Source organism: Rana temporaria, chromosome 4, assembly GCF_905171775.1.
Source record: "Rana temporaria chromosome 4, aRanTem1.1, whole genome shotgun sequence".
Lineage (NCBI taxonomy): Eukaryota > Metazoa > Chordata > Amphibia > Anura > Ranidae > Rana > Rana temporaria.
In genome coordinates this window covers 305,597,151-305,622,149 of record NC_053492.1, presented here as the reverse complement: position 1 = coordinate 305,622,149, position 24,999 = coordinate 305,597,151, and the positions used below count along the sequence as shown (strand labels likewise).

At 42.4% G+C, this 24,999-nt stretch overlaps 2 protein-coding genes across 2 annotated transcripts in view; both read left to right on the top strand.

Moving 5' to 3' along the window:
* The window catches only part of EZR (ezrin), a 103,478-nt gene extending 81,621 nt beyond the window's left edge, over positions 1-21,857 (top strand). Inside the window, exons 8-14 of the mRNA XM_040350557.1 lie at positions 347-443; positions 5,409-5,572; positions 14,001-14,131; positions 15,861-16,021; positions 16,490-16,582; positions 18,660-18,923; positions 21,051-21,857. Of these exons, the coding sequence (XP_040206491.1) occupies positions 347-443; positions 5,409-5,572; positions 14,001-14,131; positions 15,861-16,021; positions 16,490-16,582; positions 18,660-18,923; positions 21,051-21,215 (1,075 nt within the window). The 3' untranslated portion in view covers positions 21,216-21,857. The remainder of the gene's footprint in view (positions 1-346; positions 444-5,408; positions 5,573-14,000; positions 14,132-15,860; positions 16,022-16,489; positions 16,583-18,659; positions 18,924-21,050) is intronic.
* LOC120937379 (uncharacterized protein C1orf194 homolog) lies at positions 11,252-12,286 on the top strand. Its single transcript, XM_040350558.1, has one exon. It carries the CDS (start codon positions 11,730-11,732, stop codon positions 12,219-12,221), a length of 492 nt encoding a protein of 163 aa, XP_040206492.1. The 5' UTR covers positions 11,252-11,729; the 3' UTR covers positions 12,222-12,286.
* Positions 21,858-24,999: the final 3,142 nt, after the last annotated feature.

Sequence of the window (24,999 nt, the reverse complement as noted above, 5' to 3'; positions counted from 1 at the left end):
ACAGTAATCGGTACTTTAAAAGATGCCAATTGACCTATCCCCTCACCCTTTCACTGATCAGCTAGTTTGTTCCGGTCATATTCTATACAGTGCCTTGGTCATCTGTGGTCATTCATATCTCAGCATGCTAAGATACGCCTGACCTGGAATAAAGGGTCCAGGTAATTCATGAGAGTGGCAATAAATCATTTATGCTGCTTGATGATATCATTGTTAATGGGTGAACAGGAATGATGGCTGGTAACAAAAGACTTTCCTAAAATGAATCACTTTAATTCTTTTTTGCTACATGCTAATATTTTTATCATTATTATGTTATATATAAAAAGTGTTATTTTTCTTTTAGGCTGACTCCAAAGATTGGGTTTCCCTGGAGTGAAATTAGAAATATCTCCTTTAATGATAAGAAATTTATTATCAAGCCAATCGACAAGAAAGCTCCAGTAAGTGCACATACAGTATGATCATTTTTACTCGGGTTATTAACACATTAATAGCAGTTATCCTGCACTTATCTTATGAATTGATGTCCATATACTGAGACTGGGTTCACACTGGTGCGAATTGTGACCAGCTATCTTTTTTTCTCTACATTACCCATCTCAGATCTACAGCGAATGCACTTGAAAGTGCACTTGTAGTGCAAAGTGGATTTGCCTTTCGTAAATAACCCCCCATTGGGTCATCTAGTATTCTCCCTTTAAATGGCCTGATGCTCGTTAATATACAATTGGTACTCATTACTAGCAAGAGTTTGCCCATATATTGAACATTGAGGTGTAATTCAGAAGTCAAACCAGTGTGAGTAATTTCTTGTACAAATAAGCGGTATAGGATGTGCACCATACCGCATAATGTAAAAAATGGGGGAGTTGAAATATGGCCAGCACAGTGCATTGAGTGGGGTTGCCGTGTGTCACTTACAGTACCATGTATGGTGGTTTGCAGAATATATGTTATATCATAGTCAGAATGGGAACATTATCACAGTAGGCATGAACCCCATTTTCTGCAGCACACATCATACTTTATTCTGTCCCCTAAGACTGCAGCACTAAAATGCTATTCTCTTTTCTATTCCAATAAAAGGCTTAGCGTAAACAGGAAGTGGCGTTGTCTTTACTTCTTAAGTAGTAATTCACATTTACAAGATTGTAACTTATTTGTATATTGTGGGCGAGAAAAAAAAGTGAAATATACTAGACATATATACTGCCTTCTCCATCACCCTACCAATAACCTTCACAAATACCACCCAAAGAAAGCATTTTTTTAGGTGGATTTCTGCAATATATTACAATAACAGTGTATTCTACTTATGTGCTGGCACCATATGTTTCTGTTATAATCACATTCTCGATGGTAGTTTGGTGAAATGGTAAACAATTAAATATGACTATTGCCAAGAGTCAGCTTTTGCATTTCCTTTCATAACCTGCACTTAGAAAATTAAATATGAAAAACCTGTATAGAGAACTTGTTGTATGGTGCAGTTCTCTTGAAACTGGTCAGCTCCTGTGTTTCTGTTTGAAGCCTGCACTCAGAAAATGAAACATGAAAAACCTGTATAGAGGACATGTCGTATGGTTCAATTCTCTTGCTTATAATGACAAAAGCTTTTCATTTTATTCCATCCATAGACACGAGAAGTCATTAACTTTCAGTTATACTGCCACCTACTGGAGGATTGATCACTGACAAAGAACCAAAACTGTAGGCCAGTCCAAGATGGCCCTTCCTACTATCAGCATGCCTCAGCTTCTATATTTAGGCCCCAGATAGAAGGACATATTTCTTCAGTTCTTCTGGAATAAATCTAACTTTTTTTGCCAGCATATGACCGTATTTTTATCTTTATTTAGGATTCTCTTTTACCTTACTGCTAGAACTGATCTCTATGTATTCAGCTGTCCAGCATGGCCTATACTAAACCTGACTTTTGTAGTGCTGTGACCGGACCCTTTGGGCTGGACATTACAGGGCTATCCTTGAAGTGGCCTTTGGGCACTGGTTTCCATGTACAGTGCTTTTCAGACCCCATTTTGGCAATCTAGCTGCATTCACTTTCTAGGTCCAGAGCTGCTGACATTACCGCAGTGCTTGCCCTATTTCTAAAGTCTGACTCTGTTAGTAGGCTTAGCATGAGGCATTAACTCATTGTTTGGATCATTGGGTGCATTCATATTTTCTGCTTTCCATCAGTTTCTTTGTGCTCTGCATTCTTTTCCCCACCATTCGGCATTGGGGAAGTATCTTTCCATGGCTGATTCAGCTTTTCAAAGAACCTCACTGTACTCCAATCCCAGTCTTTTACTTCTGCAGGCCTACTGCGACTTTGGCCATCCTGAGCCATCAGACCTTCACTGGTTAGCAGAGGTCGAAATTGGTACCTGCAGCTCTTCCTCCTACCCTTTGCTTGATTGCCTTCCTCCATATGGTCGCAACTTGTCTGTATCCAGAGGATGATCCTGCTGCAATAGGGGAGCCCCAGCTTACACTTTCTTTCTAGGTGTTCTGACATTTGCAATCTGGAATCCTTTTACCCTATGATTATAAGGTCTAGCTTGTCATCAAAAACCTTCTTAGCTCCACCGAAGAAGGCCAGGTCCCTTGTTCTATTCAACAGGGCCTTTAACACAGTCACTCAAGACTTTTTGTCAAAAATTCGCCCAGTTTCTCACTGGTTCTGTCTGCAGAAGGCCTATCCATACTCCCTTATTGAGTTTATTGCTGTTCTGCCTACGGCCTTAGAGGCAACCTGATTATCGGTCACAGTAACCATTTTTAAATCTAATTCTGGGTCACCTCAGTCTCTCCCTGACAAGATAGTCTTTGATTAGACTATACTCTTACAACTCTTACAACAGATTTTGAAGATACTGTTTTAGCTTTTATTGATGCAGTATATACTATTCTTGAGGATCAACCTACTGTCTCTGGTACAGATGCAACGACCTTCTCATTATACCCACTCTTTGAGTTAAACCCTGTCTTTACATTCCAATTCATGATGTATTCCTCTATGGGAAATTGGAAACACCCTGATGGCTCCCAGATGCCCCTCTGAGCACTTACTAAATGTGTTCCTGTTTGAAAAGGGTTTTGTTAAACATGTGTTCTATATCCACTGTGTATCTGCCAGTGACCAACCCTAAGGCCCCTTTCAGACGTCCGCTCCGCCTGTCCGTTATTACAAGTCCGTTAACGGACTTGTAATACATCCCTATGGGATCGCGTCCGTTAGCGGATGGAGCATCCGCTAACGTCCGCGTCCGTCGGGATCCGGTTTTCGGATGGAAGAAAACCCTATTTTTCTTCCGTCCGGCGGAACGGAACTGATGCAGACGGACAGACGGTCCGTCTGCATCCGGTTCCCCATAGGGCAGAGCGGAGCTCAAACAGGGCGGTCTCTGCACTGTGTGCGGGGACCGCCCTATCCGCCGACAGCTCAGCGGGGATCCCCGCTGAGCCGACGGAGACACACGGAGCGGACCCAGAAACGGTCCGCTCCGTGTGAAAGAGCCCTTACAAGGAAATCACTAGCCAGTAGAGGGAATTCTTACATTAAAGAGCAGATGCCTGGACCCTTACCTTTCAGCTGTAATGGCCTGCCTAAAACGTATTGGCTTGTCGTCTTTATGGGTCTGTTGTCATTAGAAATAAGCAGAGCTCTGGTTAAAATGTTGGAATGCGGACACTGCATCCTGGGATCATCTGACCCACTTAAGCCTCGTACACACGATCAGACTTTCTGCGGACAAAGCCTCTGACTTTTGTCCAAAGGGCATTGGCCATGAACTTGTCTTGCATACAAACGGCAAATAATTGTCAGCCAACAAACACAAAACTATGTGGTTTTTCAGCTCCTTAGCGCCACCATTTGGGCAACTTCTGCTAATGTTGTGTTATGGTGAGCATTGCTTCCAAGCATGCATGTTTATACTTTGGAGTTTTGTCTGACGGACTTGTGTATGCACGATCGGATAATCCGACAGCACACAATTGTTGGTGGGCAATTTTAAAGCATGCTTTTCCACATTTGTCTGCGGAAAATCCAACAACAATAAAAAGGGTCGAATTATCCGTCAACAGCCTGTCATCACACAATTCCCGTTGGATAATCCGATTGTATGTACAAGACTTTAGTCTTCCACAGACAATGGGCCTGATTTACTAAAGAGAAATCCACTCTGCACTACAAGTGCACTTGTAAGTGCAGTCGCTGTAGATCATTGTAGATCTGAGGGGAAGCTCTGAAATTAGGGGAAGCTCTGCTGATTTTATCATTCAGTCATGTGCAATCAAAAATGCTGTTTTTTTATTTTCCTTTCATATCCCCCTGAGATCTACAGCCACTGAACTTTCAAGTGCACTTATAGTGCAACGTGGATTTGCCTTTTGTAAATAACCCCCAATGTCTCTTCAGACCAATCTTTGACATTATCATCAAGGATATCACTGAGGCCAGAGCTTCCATCTACCTCCTATATCTCTATCATGCAAACAGGAATCAACTTATAGACCATGAGTTATATGCCACTACCTTAAGGTGATTGGACACTGGCAAATGTTTTCACTGCCCCCTACGGTCCCCTTTTAACCCCGTCCATTACGTGAGGCTGAAGTCTTTTTCCAGTGTCTTTATGTGATGGATGCCTTCTCGTCTTGGAGGAATATTCTCCTACTATTTATTTTTTTACTAGGTTTATTTACTTCCTTTAACTGATACTTCTGTCAAGATCTGATCGCTTAAGACCTTCATGGCTCATTGCAGTTTATGGATCTGGGACCTTTGAGCCCACTTTGGGAACTGTATGTCTTTACTTTCTGTCCATATGCAGAATCCTGTAGTTCAAAGCTTGTATCGGGTGCATGCAAATGCCTTTTTCGCATGCCCTTTGATGGTGAGCTTCTCTTTGGCAGTTCCTTCAACACATTGAGGTATCTACTGAGGATAGGAGGTTCAGATTCCATTATTCAAGTGTAAAATTTGTTATGGAATGGATATTCCTGCTATACGTATTGGATCTGTTCACCAGTGTCCAGTACCTGAAGGTAGCAACATAAAACTCATGGTCCATGAATTGATTCCTGTGTCCTGTGCTATATTCCAAGATACAGAACTTTACAGCATTTTTTAGGTACTTAGAATTCCTCTTTTATATTTTTTAGGTAGAGTAGGGAATGGTTAGAATCTCTCTCATGTTTTTTCTGCTTTTAGGGATATGCAAACTTCTCAACAGGAACAAGGGTATCAATAAATACTAGTGGATTTAATACTTCCCAACGCTGTCCAAAAAAAATAAAAAAAAAAAGTCTGGCCTTAGTTGAGATTTAATGGTTGATTATTCAGATATTATTTGAGAGTCGTGAAATCACTGTATTAACTAATATTTCTGTTGACACAGGACTTTGTCTTCTATGCTCCACGCCTGAGGATTAACAAGCGGATCTTGCAGTTGTGTATGGGTAACCATGAGCTGTACATGCGTCGCAGAAAGCCAGATACTATCGAGGTACAGCAGATGAAAGCACAGGCTAAGGAAGAAAAGAACCAGAAGCAGCTTGAACGGTAATAAAAAGAGCCCAGGGAATAAAACAGGCTCCAGTCACAAATGAGCATAGCAATTTACTGGCGTTTTTCAGGCATATTTTTTTAAGTGTTTTTGCAGCTTTTTACAGTCATTTTTTAACCATTTAAGAAGTGTATTACAAGCGTTTTACAGCTTCAGGCATTTTTGTTTAGCCAATAGAAAGGACACTGGGGAGGAGAGGGAATTAGGGGTGCTGTTTGGACAGAAAACAAGTGACAAAATGCTTAAGTTAGGTATTTCTTTTAAAGTATATGGGGCCAAAAACGCTTGTAATCTGCCAAAAAGAAGCTCATGTACGACAGGCGTTTTGTTTTGGGCGACAGAATGCTCAGATTTGAATAGGGGCCATTGCAATGAATGGGATTTGGCTTGTTGAGTGCTTTAGAGCTACAAGCAGAAACTCACTCGGGTTTGAATAGAGCCTTATGCTCACTGAACTGGTCATTATATGGTTTGCTACTTTTTTTTTGTTTTAATACCTTGTATTTCCTATAGTGTTTATCTGCCATATTTATGCTAAGATAAGGAACAAATCTCTGCATTAAAATATATTAAAAAGGTTACCTTGGCAAATGTCAGTATTCACTGGGCTAGGTTTTATATTTCTGAACCATGCCTAGCAAGGAATTTGGTGATGTTTAACCACTTCAATACCGGGCACTTTCGCACAAATAGCTTTCTTTTGGTGGTATTTTATTTTTTGCTAAATAAACAAACAAAAAAAAAAACGAAAACACTCCCTTACTCATTCCAAAATAAAAAATAAAATTCCGGACAGACTCCATGGCAGCAAAGATATGGGTTGACCCCGCCTCCTCTCCACTCCTGTAGGACCCCCACTCCCATAAATTCATGCTCAGAGCCAGAGACCACGTTCCTTTTTTCCCCTCCTAATGACCAGAAGGTTGAAGTTAAACTGTCCACAATCAATGACTGCTAGCTGTGCCCCAGAAGACGTGTGGCATCTACAGCAATCCCCAGCCATTGGCAGGGTGTAGAAGGGTTATGGATGTGCTGCCATGTAAAGTCCCCAGCTATGAGCGGGGTGAAGGGCGATAGATGCAGTGCCATCTAAAATCTTCAGCGGTCCCCAGCTATTAGCGAGGTGAAGTACGGCCACGGATGCGGTGCCATGTAAAATCTCTAGCAGTCCCCAGCCATTGGCAGGGGGAGAAGAGTGATAGGTGCAGTCTCATGTAAATCCCCAGCTGTGAGCAAGGTGAAGAGGGGTAATTAATGCGGCACCATGTGGAATCTCCAGCAGTCACAGCTATGAGTGGGGTGGAGAAGGGCGATGGATGCAGTGCCATGAAGAGCTTAAGCCTGGCCATTGGCAGGCAAAGCGGCCTAATTGCCTAGCTATGAGCAGGTGGCCATAAAAGCCCAAAAGCCCTGGGCCCATGCAGCAGCAGAATCTTCTGTATCCAGGTGTAGTCGTGGGGGGGGTGTCGTGTGTGGCGATGTAATACCTTTATATTACATATTCCATGGCAGCAGTGTGTGTTTATCTGTTTGTCTGTTTTCTTCCAACCTATGGCGGGTGGAGCACGGGTTCCAAGCCGACACTCTCTCTGGTGTCCCTGAGTTACTCCTACCCAGGGACTCAGTGCATGCATGCTGTGGGCGGCGGTGGCATCATTATAGTGGAGAAATTCAATCAGCGGTCAGTACTGTTGATATTGGGAATTCTCTGTGGGCAGCTTGCAGCAGTTTCCCAAATGCTGTGTGCAATCATCACAGGTATATGCTCTGCTCTAACACCCTTGGGCCAGATTCAAGAAGCACTTGCGCCCGCGCAACCTATGGTAAGTAAGCAAGGGCTTACTTGCTCCGGTGTAACGAGTGCTCCTGATTCAGGAACCTCGTTACACCGACTGCAGCCTAGGATATGACAGACATAAGCCTCCTTATGCCTTCATATCTCAGGCTGCATTCTTGCGTTGGCCGCTAGGGGGCGCGGCCATTGTGATCGGCGTATAGTATGCAAATTGCATACTACCACCGATTCACAAAAGTTGCGCGGGCCCTGCGCACGCAAGGTACGGAGTTTCCGTACGGCGACTTTAGCGCAAGGTTGCTCCTGCTATAGCAGGGGCAACCTATGCTAAAGTATAGCCGCCCTTCCCGCTCGTGAAATTAAAATTTCACGTCGTTTACGTAAGTGATTCGTGAATGGCGCTGGACGCCATTCACGTTCACTTAGAAGCAAATGACGTCCTTGCGACGTCATTTGCCGCAATGCACGTCGGGAAAGTTTCCCGACGGAGCATGCGCTGTTCGCTCGGCGCGGGAGCGCGCCTAATTTAAATGATTCCCGCCCCCGGCGGGATCATTTACATTAGGCAGCCTTACGCCCGGCTATTTAGCATATCGCCCGCGCAATTTACGGAGCTACTGCTCCGTGAATCGCGGGCATTTCAAAATATTTGCGTGGGCGCAGAGCAAAACTCGTTGCCCTGTGCCCACGCAAATATTGCATGGATCTACCTGAATCTGGCCCCTTGTGTGCTGTCTTGGTGTGATTCTATCACCTGTGCATGAAGGTTGTCTTTGCAGTTCACACTACAGATGTATCACTGCCCCCCCTTGTGGCCAGTCCTTGCATAGCAGGTATGAGAGGGTGTTTAACCGCTTTATTTCCTAGCTTACCTTGTTTTTAGTTTTAACCATTTTCTTTTCCACCCTATTTTGTGTTTTTTTTTTTTTTTTTGAGAGTCCTTCTAGATCAGATTGACAATACGCGGCATGAGATGAGAAAGACCTCATTAGATCACAACATCAACATTCTTCGTACAGATTTAGTCATCATAAGTCACCCTCAAGGTCCAGCCTTCATAGTAGAAGCTCTGACTCCTTCTCTAGGCACCACGTCCACCACCATGTCAGCAACTCCAAGGAAGGAGCCTGCTGGGGATGCAGGTCATAGAGTGCAGGTCTCTGTGTGAGCCATACTGTGCGGTTGGAGAAAAGGATGGTGATTTCCAGCGAATGGAGTCTCTGGTGAGGCATGTGGTGCAAGAACAACTTAAACACTAAGGCCCAGATTCACGTAGATCAGCGCATCTTTGTGCCTGCGTAGAGCATCTCATATGCGCTACGCCGACGTAACTCTGAGAGGCAAGAGCAGTATTCACAAAGCACTCGCTCCCAAACTTGCGCCGGCGTAACGTAAATTGGCCGGCGTAAGCCCGCCTAATTCAAAGTAAGTTGAAGGAGGGCGTGATACATGTAAATGAACCGTGACCCCATGCAAATGAATGGCTGAACGAACGGCGCATGCGCGCGCATGCTCACAATCACGTTGCATATACTCCCTAAGATACGACGGCTCAATGCCTACGACGTGAACGTAACCTACGCCCAGCCCCATTCACGTACGTCTTACGTAAACGACGTAAAATACGACGGCTGTTTCCGACGTCCATACCCTAACATGACTTACCCCTGCTTTAGGTGGAATAACTTTACGCCGGACATACGCCTTACGTGAATTTAGATTACAGCGACGTGCTCAAGTACGTTTGTGAATTGGCGTATCTCGTCATTTGCATATTCGACGCGTAAATCAATGGAAGCGCCCCTTGCAGCCAGCGTAAATATGCGCCCAAGATACGACAGCGTAGGAGACTTACGTCGGTCGGATCAAGCCAAAATTCAGGCGTATCTTGTATTGAGAATTAGGCGCATAGATACGACGGCGCATCCGTGGACTTACGCGGCGTATCAGAAGATACGTCGGCTTAATTTCTTTCTGAATCCGGGCCTGCGTGTTTTCCCACTAGGACAGCCAGGAAAAACTGGAACCGTCCTAACCAAACCATCCATTTATAAAGATCTCAGTCAGTGAGGCAAAGGTAGAATCCCTTTGCTCTTGTGGTGCCTTTGACAACGCAATGAAGGGGACATTTACATGGAAAGAAGAGGAAGTTCCTTAAACACCTTTAGAGAGAGTGTTCTAATTTCCCATTCCTAATGGAACTAAGCAATATAATTTTGGATGAGTGGAGCAGGATCGTGAGATATACCTCCCTTCTGAGCTCTATCCGTTTAGGGACAAGGATGTGAAGCATCGAAAGGCTGCCTCTCTAGTTGTTGAAGCCTTGATGAGGCAAGCAAGCATGTCGCTCTTCCTTGGAAGATGCAGTGATTGGCCTGAAAGTCGGCCTGGGAAATGTTGAAGAATGTAGAAGCAGCATTCAAAACATTTGCAGATGAAGCGGCCAGAAACTCAGTAAGTTCAGGAGCTGGAGCTGGTGGTAGTTTCTATGATGAGGCTTCATTTGACTACATCCACATAGTAGTGATGCTCTCGCTAGCTATGGCTAAGTAAGTGCTATGGCCCTGGCCTTGGCTTGCTGATCCCACCTCTAGCAGGTGTGGTGGAAGATCCCTTTGAGGGAGCTTCATCTTTTGGCAACAAGCTGAATAGTACCATAACCCGGGCCACAGTTGGCAAGTCAGGGTTTAGCCTCAGGACCGGTGCCTGATAGGCCAGAAGACGACATAGACTGAAGACAAAGTTCAGGGCGTGCGGAATTCGGGCACTTTTACAGACCATTTTAGGAAGAGCTGGTGAAGAAGCCAGGTATCCCCTCAAATGTCTGCTAAGTAAACCTGAATTTGGGTATCTGAGAAACTGAGTTTGCGCCTCAGACTGTTGGACTGTCAAATCGGTCATTTAAGGATACGCATGGTCCTATGGATGTCCTCCTCATCTCAGGTTTGTTGCCACAGATTGACCTCACTCCGAGGTAAAGAGGCATATGCTCTTGTATTATGTAAAGTCTCTGATATTGCAAAGTGCTGCTGTGCCAGTCCCAGAAGGTGGAAGATTTCAGGGCATGTACTTGCCCCTCTTTATGGCCATGAAGAAGAACGGTTTGCAGAGGCCCAGTTATAGACCTCACGCACCTAAAACAATTTTCATCAAAAAGGAGAAGTTTATGATGGGGACATTGTCCCTGATCTATTGGGACAATGCAGCAGGACCTATGCGGTCCCTCAAGTTCCAGTCACCCTGGGATTTCTATGAAGACTCAGAACAGAAGTTGTGGAGGTAGAGGCAGGAAAGCCTTATTGGCCAAATAGGCCATGGTTCCCTGTGCTAGCACAGCTCAACTACCAGAAGCCAAAGCCCATTCCCCTCAGGCCAGACCTTCTGTCACGGTGTGCTATTCTACATCCATGCCCAGCACAGTGGGGTCTAATGGTCTGGTCTTGATTGGAGGACCTTGACTGCTCCTTCGGAGTCATCATCCCTCTCATGAATACTTGGAGACAGAACACAAACAAAGGAGAATCAGGTAAAAGTTTGTGCAATACATGTCTGCTGCTGATGGATCATGTAATGATCCTGAAGTTCCTATTATTCTGGGCTTCCTCCAGTCAGATTTAGTTCTGACCCTATTGGTCATCTCCCTCAGAGTACAATTGTCAGCGTTATCCGCCGTCACAGGCGTGTCCAGATCTAGGCTTTTTTTCCTGTCTGACAATTCTGTAAGGAAGCAACTAGGCTCAGACTTCGGAGTAAGAAGAGGCTTCCCAAATGGAACCTTCCTCTTGTTCTCGACTCTCTCTCGGGAATTGAAGTAGAAGTATTCTAGGGCTGTCTTCTCTAAAGACCTCCTGTGAAGTTCACCTTTCACGTGGCTATCACGTCAGCATATAAAGCCTCATAGTCTGAAGCATCGGCCATGGAGAACCTTTCTTAATGCTCTTTCCAGAGCAAGTGATGCTGTTACCTATGCTCGACTCAGATCTCAAGGATACATCAGTCTTTCATGGGAACCAAGGAATTGGTCTGCTAACCTTTAGAGAACTAACATGAGTCCTTTAGACGTGGGAGAGGTCATGTTGTAGCTTAGTTGGTTATAGCATTTCTATCTAGTAAATGGGGAATCCTGAGTTTGACTCTCAGCAGTACCTTTTTTTTTACAAATAGTGATCTGACTTTTGCGCTACTTTGAGTGATTTGGAGTGTGTAAAACAAATGTGAACTATGTATAAGATTGCCTTTTCCTTGGTTCTAGGAAGCTCTCAGATATTGTTATATCTGCAAGCCACAGCTTCCCTCTGACTTTTAGAACGCCTGTTCATTCTTTGCTGAAAAGAAAAACCAAGGACTTTCCTCACATCATGCCACCTACAAGAGACCCATTTCCATATCCCAGATATGAAAATGATAATTCCTTCCATGGAAAGGAAACACAGCGTTACCAAAAAAAAACATTCAATTTAACAAGTCGTGAAGATTCCTGGAACCGTCTTAATGCAACTCCGACCCTATCAAGTGCAAGGCGGTCTGCTTATTACAATGATCCTGAGTCTCCAGCTGATAGTTTAGACTTCAATTTAAAGTCCGTGTACAACCATGATGAAGGCCTCTTTAAGAACCGCAATGAAACACTATTCCAGGTGGAGACATTCACAGACGACCATGGAAGGATATTGAAGAACAGGGTCAAAGAATTATCTACTTCTCAGGAGGAAAAAACAGGGTTTAGACATTCAGTGAGTCCACAGAAGATAAGTGTGCACAGCATTGATGGAGCCATCACAAGTCATCACGCAGCTGTTACTAATCAAGGCTACTCTCGGAAACAAGATGGTGGATACTACAGTATCTGATTTGAACACTCTCCTGTTCAGTGAAATTTTGGTGTTATGGTTCAGAAATAAACCCTAATAAGCAAAAAAAGAAAAAGGGAAATGTGCCTCATCTAGAATGATTGTGGCATGGGTTGTCAAGGTTAACCAAGGGCTTGGCTCCTTTGGAGGTGGTGACCTCTCACTCGACCAGGAGTATGTCTACATCTTCAGCAGTTTTGCAACATTTGGTTCCCAATGTAATCCGTAGGGCGGCCTTGCGGTCCTCAATCAAAACATTTATGGCTCATTATTGCGTAGAGCCTGCTTTTTTATGCTCTGTTTATTATGGCTTGAAGGTTCTGTCTGTTGACGGTACATCAAAGCCTTTGGTTCAGCATTGCCCGCCCATGAGGTATATGGCTAGTTATTACCCAAACGTATGCTGCCATGGAGTCTGTCAGGAAAACTGAAAATCAAATATTTACTGTAATTTTCCTTTCCTGATGGACACCATGGCAGCAGGAGTCCCGTCCCCCACCCCCCAGTGTCAGGAGGCTAATTACGGAATGCAGCCTCTGGCTCTTATGGTATACTTTTATTCATTTTTATTTATTTTTTTACTCGTAATGGCGGCAATCAGCGACTTATAGCAGGACTGCCATATTGCGGCGGACATTCGGACACTTTTGACACTTTTTGGGGACCAGCGACACTAATGCAGTGTCACTAAAAAATATGCAGTCATAAAATATAATGCTAAAAAATATGCACTGTCACTGTACTAATGACTTTCACTGGGAATGGGGTAACCTCAGGGACGATCAAAGGGTTACTGTGTAACAGTGTGGGAGGTGCTTTTAATAGGAGAAGACATGGATCCCTGCTTTGCAGAGAGACAGTATCCATGCCTTCCCTCCTGTCAGAACGGCGATCTGCCTTGTTTAAATAGGCCGACCGCCATTCTGTGTCTCTGCAGGGTGATTGGCGGGTGCGCGCGGACATCAAGTCTGCGGTACCCACTGATTGGCTCCCACTTTGTATACTCACCTTCTGTGCGAGCCGGCGGCAGGGCACATTCGCGCCTGCTACCCGGAAGAGCCGGATCACGTATTTATATGTGATCTGGCTCACAGCTGTCGCCCTGTAGCTGTAAAACTGCTATAGAGCGGTAAGCAAGTGGTTAAAAACAATGGCATACAAAAAGGAAAAAAAAATAGGAACAGAAGGAAGAGGATTGTGTTAAATACGGGTAATTTTTTCAGGAAATAAGGAGAAAATTCACTCCTCTTACCTTGTTTGCAGGGAAATCTTCCAAAATGTTTAAACGGATTTCATTGGCACAAGCTGAAAGTCCATCGACACAGACCCTAAGGCCTTGTGTACACTGAACATTATAATATTTATTTACAATATGCAGATCCCCGTTCTGCCTCTGTGTACCACTATCGTGGGTCGCCGGCGGACATCTAGTCTGCGGGGCCCACAGCGGGCACATGCGCTCCCACATTGTCACATGCATGGACCACCATATCTGTAGGCGATCCCTCTTCAGGGAAGCCTATCACGCCTCCAACGAACTGAAATGTTATCACTTCAATCAGCTCATCTCCCCCAGTTATAATCTTTTTGTATGACTTGCCCCACCCTATTAGATTGTAAGCTCTTGTAAGCAGGGCCCTTTTAACACTATTGTAATTTTTCTGTGTTGTTATTGTACTGTCTTCTTTTATATTGTAATGCGCTGCAAAAACTGTTGCCGCTATATGAATCCTGCATAATAATAATAGTGATGTTCCCTCTCTATTGTGTTTTACACAGGCAACAACTTGAAAATGAGAAGAAAAAGAGGGAAGCGGTGGAGAAAGAGAAGGACCAGATGATAAGAGAAAAGGAGGAACTCATGTTCAGGTTGCATGAATATGAAGAGAAGACTAAGAGAGCAGAGATAGGTAATGCAGCATTACCAATCAGGATTTATCACTCTTTATGCTATAAAAGTTGTTGTTTTCTTTTCTCAGTCCTTTTTTTTCTTATAGAGACAGCAACAAAAACATTAGGCCGGATTCATAAAGACTTACGCCGACGTATCAGTAGATACGCCGTCGTAAGTCCGAATGTGCGCCATCGTATCTATGCGCTCATTCTTAAAATGAGATACGCCTGAATGTTGCCAAGATACGACCGACGTAAGTCTCCTACGCCGTCGTATCTTGGGTGCATATTTACGCTGGCCGCTAACGTTGATTTACGTGCCGAATATGTAAATGAGCAAGATATGACGATTCACGAACGTGCGTACGCCCGTCGCAGTAAGCTAAGCAGTTTACGTAAGACATACGCCGGCGTAAAGATAAAACACCTCTATAGGTGGCGCAGCCCATGCAAGGTATGGACGTCGGAACTGCCGTCAGATTTTACGTTGTTTACGTAAGTCGTACGTGAATGGGGCTGGGCGTAGGTTAGAATCACGTCGAAAGCATTGAGCCGACGTATCGTAGGGAGTATTTGTGACGTGATTCTGAGCATGCGCGTGCATGCGCCGTACCAACGGCCATTCATTTACATGGGGTCACAGTTAATTTAAATGTAGCACGCCCACTACCTGCCTACTTTGAATTAGGCGGGCTTACGCCGGCCCATTTTCGATACGCCGACGTAACTTATGGAGCAAGTGCTTTGTGAATACTGGCCTTGCCTCACTATGTTACGTCGGCGTAGTGCAAATGGGATGCGCTACGCCGGCCAAAAGATACGCCGCTCTACGTGAATCTGGCCCATTGTTTTCAACAAATATATAAATACCGCATTTTGCATAATTATAACGTTTTTTTACTAAAAAATTCAGCCTCTAAAATTTGTACATCTAGAGCAATATTTGCTTGTCTGTGCTTCTGCTCAGCTTTGTAAATGTTACATTTTTCAAGGAATTCCTCTAAATTTGCATTTTTGAGACAAATTTTCCTTTCTATCAGGAGTAACATCATTTTTAACAATTTTCAACATCTTAAACACTTGTTAAAGTGTATGTCCAGCCAAAGCGTTTTTCTCATCCATAAAGGGACACAGGATTCAGTTATGCATCCAATTGGGTCACAATTTTTTTTAAAGTAAATAAACACATGCATCTCGCTAACTTTTTCAAATCCATAATTTTATCGGATTCAAAAAGACACAGCTTTTGTCATACGGGTGTGTGTGTTAGAATTTATACCATTTTAACCATTGATGCAAAGAAGCTGAATAACCCAGTACAAACCCATCATTAATACCAGCCAAACCCACTTATGTAACCCTCTAGACATCAAAACTCCTGGAAAGTTCCAGAAGACAGTCTCATTGCTTAGCCAAACAAGCTTGCTGTGAGAAAGATGACCCTTTCTTGCTTGTTCCCACATAACTACCTTTCACATGTCCACACATTCTTGTTTAATAACTTCACAAGTTTGGAGGAGCTGAAGGGAACAAGACCATACCCATCAGGCCTGTAGCTTAGCAGAATCAAAGTTCCAAACTACCTTGAGGCATTGGATTATCTGTTGCAGAACTTGTACAATGGGCTTTTCAGAGTGATGTGTTATAAGATGGCCCAGTCTATCAGAAAATGCAAGTTCTTTCTCACATCTGCACTGATTGAAATACACCCTTACCAATAGAGTTTGTATTGTTTCTGTTAAACAGAATTATCTGAACAGATAAGAAAAGCCCATGAGCTGGAGGAAGAAAGGAAAAGAGCTCAGTTTGAAGCAGAAAGATTGGAGGCAGAACGCATTGCTGCTCTCCGTGCCAAAGAAGAGCTGGAGAGACAAGCTGTTGATCAGATGAAGAGCCAGGAGCAGTTGGTGAGTTCCCAATTTCTGTATGCTTTTTTATTACTTATTTTCTTTGTATCGCTTAATCTACCTGCAAAAACACAGCTTCTTACGGAGTGCTCAGTGTCCTCATATTCTCTTTAGAAGGGTTACTACACCTAGCCTTGCATTTTGAGAATTTGCTGCCACCTAGAGGGCACTATGAGGATTTGCTGCCATGTAGTGCACACCTGTTCTGTAGTGGGGCCCTGTGTTGTCATTGTTATGGGGCCCTACAAAATAATAGTACAGGATATTTCAACCGGGACAATATGAGGACACACAAAAAAAGATCATGATGTTCAGATTGTGCTTGTTTAGTCTACATGTCTATAAATGTATGAACATACAGTTTGTGGAAAGTGTCTATGAATGTATGTGTTCATATTATGAAAAAAATCTGCATCCGACCTAAAACACAGAATTCTGTTTTCTCACACAATTTTTCTTCTCCCACAGGCCTTAGAGCTTGCAGAGTATACAAATAGAATTACCCTTCTGGAGGAAGCAAAGAGAGCCAAAGAAGACGAGGTGGGCGAATGGCAGTTAAGGGTATGTACTCATACTTTCTTTTATATTTTACTGAACATTTCTAACAAATAGTTGCTAATACATTTATCTGCTTCTTCTTATAAGAAATATCTGTATAGTAATAATACCTTGTGCTTATTTATGTTTAAAGAGGAGTTCCACCCAAATTTGGAACTTCCTCTTAACCCACTCCTCTCCCCCTTACATGCCACATTTGGCATGTAATTTTTTTGGGGGGGGGAGTGGGGGCTTCAGGAAGAGTGGGACTTTCTGTCCCACTTCCTCCTTCCTGTAGGCGACTTAACTTAATCGCCTACAGGAAGGGGCTGCTGTAGGCGATCGCCTAGGACACGTCACAGGTCCTAGGCGATCTCCTGGCCAATTACACGGCGCAGCGCCGGGCCGCGCCGCTCGCGCATGCGCAGTGGGTGCCCGGCCGTGAAGCCGAAAGCTGTCACGGCCGGGTGCCCACACTGAAAATGAAGACGCCGGCCGGAGAGGGGGGGGGAGAGGAGCGGAGCCCCGGCCGGCGCGTCGCTGGAGCGCTGGAGCAGGTAAGTGTCTGTTTATTAAAAGCCAGCAGCTACACTTTTTGTAGCTGCTGACTTTTATAAACATACAAATTGGCTGGAACTCCCCTTTAATCTCATTTTATTAAGTTTTCAAAATATTGAGGTACAAAAGAACAATGTCCATGATGAGCCAAAAGGTACAAACATATCCATAGAAGGCAAACATATGCATATTCATATAAGTAATACTTTAAAGCCAGTAACAACCAGAACATTTTAGTCAGAGCATAAAAAAGAAAGAGGAAAAACAGCAATCCTTGTTTCAGAAACAAACTAAATACACACTGGGTATGGTAATATAAACCAGGCACACAGAAAACAAGAGGGTTCCCATATATAATATAGGGGAGGTAGAGTTAGAGTTTATATGTGGGTGTCCAGTAGCAATACCATGTCTATGCCCAGGGTGATATCCCTAAAAGCCCCTTTCACACTGAGGCGCTTTTCAGGCACTTTCACTCTAAAGAAAAGCACCTGAAAAGCTCACGAAAACCTATTTCCATTAACATCAAAGAATGCTTTCACACTAAGGCAGTGCACTGGCAGGGCGGTGAAAGAACGCCCCTCTCCATTGATGAAATGAATAGAAAGCTCTTCAAAAGCGCTCAGTGTTATACTGGCAGTTTAGAGTCGCCTCAGTGTGAAAGGGGCCTAAATGGTGGATCCAAAAATGGGTCAAAATATGGAAATAAGTGAAAGAAAGAAAAAGTAGATAAAGGGGAGGAGAGAAAAAAGGAGGGAGGGGGAAATGGGCAATGAAGGTAGTAACCTTGTGCTTTTTTATATGTTTACTTTGCTATAGTTTGTACTATTTTACCAGATCATTTGGTAGTTATACCACATTTCAAACATTTGTTAGACTTACATATGTTTCTAAAAAATTAAAGCACAATGTTTGTTTACCTTATAAACATTGGCAAGATAACACTTGTTAGTCATTTTAATAAATTTACCAAATGTTTTTTTTTGTTGTTTTGTTTTTCCACAAATCCACATAGCTATAGAAAACATACATATGTTTAGCATTATAGGATACACTTTGAAACTATTGCTGTTGATTTTTAGAAAGCTGCTGCAAAAATTGGAAATGTTGCTAAGATCACTTAATCCTGCCTCATTGTTAAGTGTCTGAAGATGGGCTTATTTAATTAATGTAGAAATTAGAATGTGAATGTGCAAAAAACTATAACACTTTAGTAAAAGATTGTTTCTGATTGGTTGCAATCCGTTTTCAATCTTATTTCACCAAAGAACTGTGGTTGTTATAGGTAGTATATACAGTACATTTCATACAAATTTTCCTATATATCTTTGATGCACATGTCTTGCCATGTGTTTTTATCTGTGAAAAGACTGGCAACCCCTAGCTTTGGTAATATAGTGACATATATACATTGCTATTCCAGTTACATTCTATTTCTTTATTTCTATATTTATATCTTCACATAAGTCTCCAATGTTTTTTTATTAAGCGTGCTTTGGTTGAAGTACACTGTATATAATGTTTTTATTTTCTTGGTTAACAGGCAAGGGAAGCTCAGAGTGACCTCCTGAGAACTAAGGAAGAGCTACATATAGTCATGAGCACCCCTCCACTGCCCCCTCCTCCACCTCCACCTGCATATGTGCCCATCAATGTGCCCATCAGAGAATACGTGAATGAGCACCTGCCAGAGGATGGAGTGGAGTTTAGTGCAGAATTCACAAATGACAACTTTTATGATGATCGCAAGGAGGAGTCACGCATTACAGAAGCAGAGAAAAACGAACGTGTACAGATGCAGCTAATGGTGAGATTACAATATGCACATATTTTTATGTATTGCTTACAACTGAAATATATTACTGTAGTTGTAGTCCGGGGGGTTAGTTGTTTTAAGGAGATGTATAGTCTTTTATATGTGATTGCCTATTTTGTTGCTTTGCACACTTATTTTGTGGCTTCCCCTCAGAATTCAGATTTACAGAGTACTTAATACAGTGCCTTGAAAAAGTATTCATACTCCTTGAAATTTTTCACATTTTGTCATGTTGCGACCAACAACGTAAATGTATTTTATTGGGATTTTATTTGATAGACCAACCCAAAGTGGCTCATAATTGTGAAGGAAAATGATAAATGGTTTTCATTTTTTTTTTACAAATATGTGAAAAGAGTGGCGTGCATTTGTATTCAGCCCCCTTTATTATGATACCCCTAACTGAAATCCAGTGGAACCAGTTGCCTTCAGAAGTCACATAATTAGTAAATAGAGTCCACCTGTGTGTAATTTAATGTCAGTATAAATACAGCTGTTCTGTGAAGCCCTCAGAGGTTTCTTAGAAAAACTTTGTGAACAAACAGCATCATGAAGGCCAAGGAACACACCAGACAGGTCAGGGATAATGTTGTGGAGAAGTTTAAAGAAGAGTTAGGTTATAAAGAAAATATCCCAAGCTTTGAACATCTCACGAAGCATTGTTCAATCCATCATCCGAAAATAGAATGAGTATGGCACAACTGCAAACCTACCAAGACATGGCCATTCACTTAAACTGACCGGCCGTGCAAGAAGAGCATTAATTAGAGAAGCAGCCAAGAGGCCCATGGTAACTCTGGAGGAGCTGCAGAGATCCACAGCTCAGGTGGGAGAATCTGTCCATAGGACAACTATTAGTCATTCACTCCACAAATCTGACCTTTATGGAAGAGTGGCAAGAAGAAAGCCATTGTTGAAGGATAGCTATAAGAGGTCCTGCTTGCAGTTAGCGAGAAGCCATGTGGGGAACACAGAAAACATGTGGAAGAAGGTGCTCTGGTCAGATGAGACCAAAATTTAACTTTTTGGCCTAAAAGCAAAACGCTATGTGTGTCAGAAAACTAACACTGCACATCACCCTGAACACACCATCCAGCAGGGACAGGGTCAGGGAAGCTGGTCAGAGTTGATGGGAAGATGGATGGAACCAAATACAGGGCAATCTTAGAAGAAAACCTGTAATGCCCTGTACACACGATCGGTCAATCAGATGAGAACGGTCTGTTGGATTTTAACATCAGTTAAGCGATGAAGCTGACTGATGGTCCGTCGCGCCTACACACCATTGGTTAAAAAAACGATCGTGTCGGGACGCGGTCACGTAAAACACAACGACATGCTGAAAAAAATGAAGTTCAATGCTTCCAAGCATGCGTCGACTTGATTCTGAGCATGCGTGGATTTTTAACCGATGGACCTGCCTACAAACGATCGTTTTTTTTTCTATCGGTTAGGTATCCATCGGTTAATTTTAAAACAAGTTTCACATTTTTTAACCAATGGATAAATAACCGATGGGGCGCACACACGATCCATCAGACCGTTCTCATCGGATTGACCGATCGTGTGTACGCGGCATTAGAGTCTGCAAAAGACTTGAGACTGGGGCGGAGGTTCACCATCCAGCAGTACAATGACCCTAAACGTTCCCTCCCGCTGCTTGTAATAACAGCCAAGCGGCTGCTATTACAATAAAGCAAACCCCTTGATGCAATATGGGTCGTTTTTTGACCGATACTTCTGAAAAAGACAATATTAGCAGCCGATAATCAGTCGATCCCTAGTATGAAAACTTCTTCAAGGCACTGTACATACATACGTTCTTTGATGTACATGTGTGTTAATGCACAAGTTTTAATGTGCGTTTTGTCACATGTGTGTGTTTTGTTATTAGTGTATTCATTGTAAATGGGCTGCAAATGCACAAGAGTGGACACAAAAATAGATATGCAGCCATGTTTGTTACACAGCGCACCACAATGTACAGTAGTGTGTTACCATGCATTGGGCTGCATGATAACACTACAAAGGAATAGCACTACAAAAAAATGTTGGCCATCAAAGTTTTTTTTTCTAGCACTCAGGTGTACTACAAATTTGTGTCTTTCTTCATTACAGGCTTTGACAAGTGAATTGTCTCAAGCACGAGATGAAACCAAGAAAACTCACAATGATTTGTTGCACACAGCGAACAAGCAAATGGGCCGCGACAAGTACAAGACGCTGCGGCAAATCCGACAGGGCAACACAAAACAGAGAATCGATGAGTTTGAAGCTATGTAATGGATGTCCAGTGTCAGAAAACACATTGTATCTCCTTCAAGAATTTTTTGAAGGCTCTTTGAATAATAACAATGTACAGTTGACGTTAAATGGCAACAAAAGCAGAAAAAACAGCTTGAAAATATTGTTTATTCTCCACTTTACGAAATTTAGACAGCTACATGCTGAAAGCATTGTAGCAAAAAGAAGTTTTCTATAACGGGGGTCAAAATGCTTTACGGTTGCCCCAAGCAACCGCAGCTCATTTTTGCACCATGCAATTATTTAAGTAAATAGTTTATTAGAGATTATGTTTATCAAGCTTAATAATTAACAGTTGAAATTGTGGTGCCAAAAGGTTCCTTGTTCTTTGACTTTGGAGCAAAATATTTTTTTTCCATAATAGTCAGCTGTTTGGCGCCAGATTGTATACACTGATGCAGAAGGGTCATTTTGTTTTTATTATTTTTTTCACTGTAAATCGCATTGGTGTATGCCTTTGATTAAAGATTTCTTGGGTGAATACTGTGCCATATATTTTCTGTGTAATTTTTCACTGCTTACAAAAATATGTATTTAGCCTTGATGGTTAACATATAAGCCAGATCAAATTTTTGAGTGTTAAAACATTTAAAAAAAATAAAGTTAAGCTATGTCAATGAATTTATTATTAAGGCATTGTGGTACCTTTGAATTGTTTATTTATGAGTATAGCGCAATAGTTTCCAAAAGTATCGTAGCAACAATTTACCATGTACATGACAAATTTCTAATCCAATCTAAATATATATAAATATATACAATATAAAAAGCAAAAAAAAAAATGCTTAAAAGGTTTGTAAACCCTAACATCGAACTTCTCTTGGTCTTGTAAATATTCAATTGAACGCATTTTGTTATGTCTGTTTGCAAGTGAAAGAAATACTTGTTGATTTTGCCAGAAATCTTGTCAGCTGATAACTTTCCTCTCTACCTCAGCTGCACTGGTATCAGTTACATTGTTTCCAGCTATCCCCGGGGACTGCAAAACCCATACTTCTATATTATGTAGAGGTGGAGAGGTTTGTAGTCCACTAAATTAGGACAGCAGCCTAGGGTGACAACAAACGTTCCTGTATAGATACTGTACCATAAGTGATCATTGTCACCCTAAGACAGGAACCATATTACTGACAAGTGAAAATAAAGGGGAAAAGGCCTGAAGAAAGTAAAAAATAATGCAGCCACCACATCTAAGGTTTTAAAGAATATGTTCACTTTTAGAAGCCTGTGTTACACCTGTGTTTAGGAAGTAACATGCTTCTATGTACCCGTCTCCTCTCTGTGACATTGGGAGGGATATCTTCTCCCCGCAACCACTGTCACATATTAAAAACAGCACGTCTCTGCAGGGCTCCGCCCACACGCAGCATCATTTATTAACATAGTTCTGTAAATATTAAAACTACAAGTACTGTCTTCCACCTTGGAAGATGTGCTTGTAGTTTGAATGGTTGTGAATGTGTTGCTCAGCATGTCATAGTCCATTCATTCTTCCTCTAGCTTTGTAACTGAAAGCCTATACAGGAATATTTGCACAAAGCTAGAGGAGTCTGAGAATGCACCATCTGCTGATTCTGGGTGCAGTGCTCTTCAGGCTACAGTAAGAAAATAAAAAATAAATGCACATTTTTTTTTACCTTCAAAAATATGTGCATTTATTATTTTGTTTGTGAAACGTGAACTTATGCTTTAAATACAATTGCTGTATCTCAAAAAGAAAGATATATTGCCTTATCAACCACCGAGGGACGCAGAAAGATAGTAATTCTTATGCCGCGTACACACGACCGGTTTTCATGACGAGAAAAATGCAATTTTTTAAATTGGTCATTAAAAACGGTTGTGTGTATGCTCCAGAGCATTTTTCTCGACAAGAAAAATGGCTGATTTTTTTTTTCCGAAACCTGCTCTATTTTTTCTCGTCGTGAAAAACGGTCGTGTGTGCGCTTTAACGAGGGGACAAGTTATGAGATGGGGAAATTAGCAAAAGCAGCCCAAAGGGTGGCGCCAATCAAACGGAACTTCCCCTTTATAGTGGCATCGTACGTGTTGTACGTCACCGCGCTTTGCTCGAGCATTTTTTTTCACAAACGTGTGTATGCAAGGCAGGTTTGAGAGGAATCACGTCGAGAAAAACTTTGTTTTTTTCCATGACATGAATAATGGTCGTGTGTACATGGCATTAGACTCTAGTGTGATCAAGTCTTTGGGGCCATTTTAAATTTCCCACCACAGTCATTTTGTAACAATTAGGGTTGAAGAAACTGAAAACTGAACTTATCCCAGTGTGTGCACACTCTCCCCGTATTCCTCCCTCCTTTTTCAACCTAAGGCAAGTGACTTTCTGCTGTTGCTCATGCATTTTCAGTGCTTTGTAAATCCACAATTTTTTAGTCTCGGTCCCCTGCCCGCCTTCCATGACTTGTTCACCTCCGGCCATCCATGAACCTCCTTAGCACCAGCTGCCCAGATTTGTGAGTAAGCTAGGTCTTGCTTTTCCTTAAGTCTATGTTGTGGTCTGCTATTAGACATACTAAGGACAGTCCCACTGCAACAGACTGCCCAGAAGGGTCTAATGCCAGCAATATAGATGCTGGATTTCCTAATATTTTAAGATCATCTAATTGGAGTCTTATACAGCTTCACAGCATGCAGCTGAGATCTCCCACATGTCTGCAATACCTTTAATATCTACTTTGAATATGTTGTAGGTTTGTGCACAAATAATGCAGCAATTTGCTTGCAGGGGGACCAAGTGTTCTGTCATCTTCCACAATGGAATCCTTTTCTGATCCTAGCAGACATCACATTCCACATTTTCCTGAGGCCCTTATCACTATCTGTAATTCACAACCTTCTCCTGAAGAGCCCAACTTTCAACATGTTCCATTTGATTCCATCTTATGAGGTGTTGACTCTGACTGATGCATGGTGTTTTTGCCCAGCAATTGGAGTATCCGCCTGTTGTTCCGGTCACAATGTTTTTTAAGGCTGTAGCTCCTAAGACCCTCCAAACTCAGCATGTAAATCCTTCCTCTTTGAGCACTGGAAACAATGTGGGGAATCATGGCAATAGACATCTTCCTGACAATGGATTTTTTTCCTTTTGAAAGCCAATTTATTATTAATTGTTCTTTACCCACTGTAGATGCTCCAGTCATTCACATAAACAATCATGCTATTAGCCCTGGTTCACAATGATTTGACATGTCAAATTGGCTGCAATTGCCGGAAATAACACTGTCCTAATCGGTGCGACGCTGCATCTGCGGTGCTGCACCAATTTAAAAAAGTAGTTTCCGTACTACTTTTTGCAATTTCGGCCAAAACCTGCACATATGTCTCTGTAATCGCTGTCGAAATCGGGACTGCCAGCGGGAGTGAAATCGTGCAAGTTCAGATGAACTCATACGGCTTCACTCCCGCAGCCCAGTGTTAACCTGGGCTAAAACAGGTTTTAACCTTTAGGGATTTCACTATCAGATGCCTTACTTATGTCACAGTTTGAGTTACTGTGTCTTGTATTACTGCCCATCCCTTTGTGGTGACTCAGATTTGTAAATTCATGTCAGTGTCAATCAGCTATCTTAGAACTGCTTCATTCTAAGGGTTAAACCCTTGTTTCCTGATTCTTATAAGTATGTATTTAATAAATGGTCAGGCAGTATAAACTGTGGCTTCCACATTTCTGATACACCTTGGAGTTTGAGATGAATTGTCTCTCTCTCTCTGGGTGAGCTCCTAATTTGTGATTATTATCTTT